General features: G+C 66.0%; 2 protein-coding genes across 2 annotated transcripts; both read right to left on the minus strand.

Moving 5' to 3' along the window:
* Window positions 1–661: 661 nt before the first annotated feature.
* AQP10 (aquaporin 10) lies at window positions 662–2612 on the minus strand. Its single transcript, XM_042839424.1, has 6 exons — window positions 2454–2612; window positions 1643–1769; window positions 1419–1556; window positions 1221–1339; window positions 928–1145; window positions 662–861 (listed from the first exon to the last, which is right to left on the minus strand). Exons 1-6 carry the CDS (start codon window positions 2556–2558, stop codon window positions 711–713), a joined length of 858 nt encoding a protein of 285 aa, XP_042695358.1. The 5' UTR covers window positions 2559–2612; the 3' UTR covers window positions 662–710.
* Window positions 2613–3056: 444 nt separating this feature from the next.
* Window positions 3057–4894, minus strand: HAX1 (HCLS1 associated protein X-1). The gene is made up of 6 exons (XM_042839425.1): window positions 4785–4894; window positions 4329–4701; window positions 4195–4240; window positions 4014–4123; window positions 3439–3589; window positions 3057–3361 (listed from the first exon to the last, which is right to left on the minus strand). Exons 1-6 carry the CDS (start codon window positions 4835–4837, stop codon window positions 3246–3248), a joined length of 849 nt encoding a protein of 282 aa, XP_042695359.1. The 5' UTR covers window positions 4838–4894; the 3' UTR covers window positions 3057–3245.
* Window positions 4895–5444: the final 550 nt, after the last annotated feature.

Genomic DNA, 5444 nt, shown 5'->3' on the forward strand with positions numbered 1-5444 from the left:
GGCGCTGCAGGCTGCACTCAGCTCAGCCCCAGCTCCTCTTCTCCGTGCTGAACGAGCCCAGCTCCCTCAGCCTGGCTTTGCAGGGAGCTGCTGCAGCCCCTGCTCAGCCCTGCGGCTCCTCTGGCTCCTCTCCCACAGCTCCCTGTCTTGTCTGGGAACCCCCAGCCCTGGACGCGGTGCTGCAGACGGGGCCTCAGAGAGCAGAGCACAGAGGGACGATCGCCTCCCTGTCCCTGCTGCCCCCCCTCTGCTGCTGGCGCCCAGGATCCCGTTTGCTTTCCCAGCTGCAATCACACCCTGCTGGCTCCCATTCAGCTTTTCACCCCTGGGGACCCCCAGGTCCTTCTGTGCAGGGCTGCTCTCAACCACCGCTCCTTGCAGTCTGTATGGATGCTTGGCATTCCTCCGGTCCAAGTGCCAAACTTTGCACTTCACTGTGTTGAACCTCATCAGGTTCACCCAGCCCCACCTTTCAGCCCGTTGAGGTCCCTCTGAATTGCATCCCTTCCTTCCACAGCACCGCTCAGCTCGGTGTCATCAGCAAACTTGCTGAGGGTGCACTCGATTCCGTCATCGATGACACTGGTAAAGATGTTCAGGCGTTGGGGAGCAGCCCCCAGCCCCCCTCCCAGCCCCGCCGCCCCACGGCACGGACACGCGGTGGCGGCGGCTCGGCTCTTTAATGGGCTCATCCCCGGCGCTCGGCACAGTCAGTGCTTGGTCTGCCTGCGTGCTCGCCCGCTGTCCTCTTCCTCTTCCTCGGGGTGGTGGAAGGCCACGAAGAGCTGATAGAGCCCCGTGCCCAGCGCGGCCCCCACCAGCGGGGCCACCACCGGCACCCACCACCACGCGCTGCCCCTGCTGCGAGCGGAGCCGTGGGTGTGGAGCATCCAAACGGTGCCCCCCGGCCCCAGGCCCAGCACCCACCTGAACACCTCGGTGCCCCATCCTGCTGCCAACGTGAAGAGCCGCGGGCCGAAGTCCCGTGCGGGGTTCATGGGGCTGCCGCAGTTGAAGCCCATGGACACCTCGATGGCGAGCACCAACAGCGCCACGGTCAGCGGCTCCAGGCCTCGCGGGACGGCGCGGTTGCGGGTGTCGGTGATGGCCAGGATGCCCACGATCAGCACCGCCGTGCCCAGAACCTGCGGGCAGCACGGCATCAGCGTGGGGCCGTGTGGAGCCGTATGGGGCCGTCGGGCTGTGAGGCCGGCACCCACCTGGTCCAGGAAGCCGTTGGGAAGGGAGAGGTGCTCGGAGGGGTACGTGGCGAAGATGGAGGCCGTCTCCCGCGGCCCGGAGACGGTGAGGGTCCCGTTGCTGTAGGACCAGATGGCATCTGCGGGGCAGAGCCGTGCAGCAGCGGAGCCCCCCCGGCTGCGTGCCCACCCCACAGCCCCACTGCTGGCTCTTTGTACCGTAATACAAAGCATAGACGGCTGCGGCGGCGACGAAGGACCCGAAGGTCTGCACGGCCACAAAGATGGGGAACTTCCACCACGGGAGCTGCCCCAGCAGGGACATGGAGAGGGAGAAAGCTGGGTTCAGGTGAGCCCCTGCAGTGTGGCAGGAGAGGGGCTGGGAGCGGTGCTGGGGGCGCGGAGCAGAGCCCCCTGCGGAGCTGCAGAGCCCCCAGCCTCACCAGAGACCCCCCCCGCCGTGTGGATGGCCACCATGACGGCCAGGGCGCCCGCCAGCGAGGAGGTGACGATGTTCCCTTTGGTCCCGGAGCTGGTGATCATCTGTGCTGCACCGCCCAGCGTGATCAGCTGCAGGACAGGGACACGGCTGCAGCCAGCCCCACACTCTGCCCCACGCAGCACCCGCTCCCCAGAACTGAGTCCCTCTGCAGGATGGGCGCAGGGCAGCACGGAGCCAAAAGCTGCTCTGCTGCCTCTTCCAGTCTCCATGGTTTTGCCTGCGCCCACTGCCCGGCTCCAGCTCTCTGTGCAGCCCGGGGCAGCAGGGAGGCATTTAGTGTCGTTCACGTACTCAGTGGTGAGTAAAAGAAATTATCAGCAATTGAGTCACATGCTGCTGCAGGGAAACCTCAGGGCTGGGGGGCACTGCTGGCCAACGTTCACTGCTGCTGGTTCCAGTCCCAAGGCCGCAGAGCCCAACCTTTGGCTGACACAGGGCTGGAGATGTGAAGGCACGCAGTGCCTGACCCTGCACACACGTGGCAGCGCCCGCAGCCTCATCACAGAACCACGGAATCACAGAGAAGCAACAGCAGCAGCAGCAGCAAGGGGTGAGTTGGGCCGTGGTGAATCGCAGCGTGGGTCCAAGCCAGAGGTGAGCAGATTTGGGGTCACTGCGGTCCCAGCACAGCCCCCCCCCCACCCCTAGGCAGCCCCCGGTGGGCACAGCCCAGCTGCAGGGCTGTGGGACCTCAGCTCTGTGCTCCCTCCACCCTGGTCGTCCCCCCCTGCACAGCCCCCCACCCCACTCACAATGAGCACAAAGACAGCCAGCAGCTCAGCCAGGCACTCTCGTGCCAGCTGGTTCTGGATGCTGAGCAGCGCTCGGATCCTCCTCACGAAGGACACGTAGCCCATGGCACCGGCAGAACGCGGGCAGCAGCAGCGGCACCGGCTGCTTCGCTGCCTGATTTTATGAGCCCCGGGCTGGGGTGGGTGATAACACTCAGACTTTAAACCAATCAGGGCCACGTGCTGCAGTTGGGAGACGTGTGGCAGAGACCAGAGTCCCACGTGGGGCCCTGGGCAGCGGCTGTGTCCCCACTTCCACCAGAGGATCTCCTCGCCCACACAATATCCTGCCTGCCCCACATCCTGATGTGGGAGGTGCCCATCTGGAGGCCCCTTGTTCCCTGCCAGCTCCTGGCCCGGCCACGGCTGCAGGCAGCACTAATGAAAAGCCTTTGGAAAAGCTCCCAGGCCTTGAGAGCACTCAGGAGAGGCGTTAACGTGGCACTGGGGAGATAAGGTGGGAAGGAGGGCAGGGAGCACACGGGCTCCCCTCGTGAAGCGCAGCGGGATCCCAACCTCCCACCACGGGGGTCCCGGCACCCCAAGGAGCCTCACACGCTGCCGTTAGCATAAATAGACTTTATTTCTCTGTACACATACGCACGCTTCACCCTCACAATGCAGCGGGGCGCCGAAGCGGGGGGCGGCCCCCATCCCAGCCCCTGCGTCCCGGCAGGACCGGGGGGCAATGAGAGGGGGCTGCCACGCACCCCCACACGGCAGGGCAGCCCCTGCCCCGTGCTCCTCAAGCAGCTACCAGCTGGAGAACCAGCGGCGGAAGAAGCTGCCCAGCAGGGATGAGGAGCTCTGGGGAGGGCTGAGGAGCTCATCACGCTGCGGCCACGTGCCTGCAAACTGGGCCAGCTCCCCTGCAGAGCAACGGGGGCTCGTTCACAGGGCACTGACGCGCTTCCCTCTGACCCCCCCCTTGGCCCCCCCCACTCACTGTCATCCATGTTGAGCACCTCCTCCCGGTAGTCTTTGCTCTGCCCGTCCTCCTTGGTGGTGGTGATGAGGGCCTGGTCCCCCCTCCGGCGGGTGATGGTCGTCTCACGGTGGCCCTGGCTGTCCTGCACCGTGCGGCGCTCCTCCACTGCCTGCAGGGAAATGCACTGTGAGTGGGGCCCAGCATCCTGGCAGCAGGGAGAGATTTCCAGTACTTAAAGGGGGCTTAGAAATAGGAGGAGAGTGACTGTGTACGAGTGACAGGAGAGGGGAAATGGCTTTAAATGAACAGAGAGGGGATCTGGGTCAGATGTGATGCAGCACTGCCACCCAGAGCTGGGAGCGCCCCATTCCTGGAGGGGGCTCTGGGACGCTGAGCTGCTGAGGGGCAGCCGGCACACGGCAGGAGTGGGGCTGGGGGTCCCTTCCAACCCAACCATACGGCGATCCCACGGCTCCGTGATCTTTAAGGGCCACCCCAGCCAACCTTCCGACCGTCCCGCGGCTCTATGAGCTCTATGATCCTCCCAGCCCCTCCCAGCCCTCCCACATCGCGCGGCTCCGGGCGGCACTCACTCCATCAGGGAGCGTCACTGTGGTGACCGAGACGCTCTGGAAGTAGGAACGCGGCTGTCGGGGCCGCAGGATGGTGCTCAGCCCCGCCGAGGACACCTGGGAGTCCAAGTCTGCAGGGAGCAACAGTGAGAGCGCGGTCGGGGGGGGCTAAGCCCAGCCCCCAGCCCCCGACAGCACCCACCGCGGTCCTCCTTTTGTCCCGGGGAGGGCGGCGGGGGCTCCTCCAGCTGCAGGGTAAAGGAGGGGCGGTGAGCGGCTCCCGGCGGGGACCAACCAACTCCTCCCCCCGCCTCCTCCCGGTTCCTCCTCACCCACCGCCGGGCGCGGCTCCCACTGCCGGGCCGGACCCTCGGGCTCTTTCAGCATGGAGTCGCGCAGCGGCCGCCCCGCGCCGTGGCCGGGCAGGGGGGGCTCAGAAGGGAGCGCCGGGGTCAGCCCGGGCCTGGCTGCTCCGCCGGGCCCCCCCCAACCCCGCTCCTCGCCGAAGGACGGGGGCAGCCCGGCCCAGCCCCCCCCGAAGGCCCCCAGCAGCTCGCCCATGTCCCGCAGCAGCTCCTCGAAGGCGCCGCCGGGGCTGAAGCCGAAGCCGAAGGCGAAATCATCGGGGGGGCGCGGCCCAGGGGGGCCCTCGGCTTCCTCCTCCTCCTCCTCCTCGTCCCACGGCGCTCCGAACAGCGGGTCCCGGGGCCTGCGGAACGCGGCGCTCACAGCGGGATACCGGGGAGGTAACGGGAAGTAGCGGGGGTGGGGTGACGGGGCCGAGGCCGGTACCTGCCGCGCCCCGGGAAGCCGAAGAAACCGCGGAAGGCGTCGTAAAAACTCATCGCGCTCCGGCCGCAAAGCGCCACCGCCGCCAGCCACGACCGGGCCGCGGCCGTAAAGCGCCGCCGGCCGTAAAGCGCCTCCGGGTGTCGTGAGGCGCAAGGCCGTAAAATCGCCGCCGGGTGTCCTGAGGCGCCGGACAGTTAAGCGTCGCCGGGCGTCCTGAGGCGCAATGCCGTAAAGCGCCGCGGGGTGCCGTGAAGTTCAATGCCGTAAAGCGCCGCGGGGTGTCGTGAAAGGCCCGTAGGGTCCCCCCCACAGCCCTGCGGTGCGTGGAGCACGGGGGGAAAACACAAGGACTGAAAGTGACAGTGATCCTAAATAAGGGAATAATGCTGTAAAAATGGTGGGGAAAAGGCAGGGGGGAATCATTCCCAGCAGGCTCAAAGCACTCCAGATACCACACAGCACTTTGTGACCTTTATTCTCTTTAGGAAGGAGCCCGCAGCTGAACTGAAAAATACAGGAGCTGGACTGTATAGAAAAAAAAAACGAAACAAAAAGAAAAACAAACCAAAAAAAAGACCAAAAAGTAACAGGGAGGAGGGGGCCCCAATGGGGGGGAAAGGGGGGCAGGGCAGGCGCGGAAATGAGGACTCGGGGCCGGCG

Source organism: Centrocercus urophasianus, unplaced genomic scaffold (genome assembly GCF_019232065.1).
Source record: "Centrocercus urophasianus isolate 14NV4802_14NV808 unplaced genomic scaffold, USGS_Curo_1.0 seq_91, whole genome shotgun sequence".
NCBI lineage: Eukaryota > Metazoa > Chordata > Aves > Galliformes > Phasianidae > Centrocercus > Centrocercus urophasianus.

Bases quoted from the DNA above. Each gene is read 5' to 3' on its own strand.
- AQP10 (XM_042839424.1), bottom strand. From the start codon at position 2,558: ATGGGCTACGTGTCCTTCGTGAGGAGGATCCGAGCGCTGCTCAGCATC. The intron at 1,557-1,642 runs GTGAGGCTGGGG...GCCACACTGCAG, and splicing joins CACGGCGGGGGGGGTCTCTG to GGGCTCACCTGAACCCAGCT. The intron at 1,146-1,220 runs GTGGGTGCCGGC...TGCTGCCCGCAG, and splicing joins CCAACGGCTTCCTGGACCAG to GTTCTGGGCACGGCGGTGCT.
- HAX1 (XM_042839425.1), bottom strand. From the start codon at position 4,837: ATGAGTTTTTACGACGCCTTCCGCGGTTTCTTCGGCTTCCCGGGGCGC. The intron at 4,702-4,784 runs GTACCGGCCTCG...CGCGTTCCGCAG, and splicing joins GGCTTCCCGGGGCGCGGCAG to GCCCCGGGACCCGCTGTTCG. The intron at 3,590-4,013 runs GTGAGTGCCGCC...ATTTCCCTGCAG, and splicing joins CAGTGACGCTCCCTGATGGA to GCAGTGGAGGAGCGCCGCAC.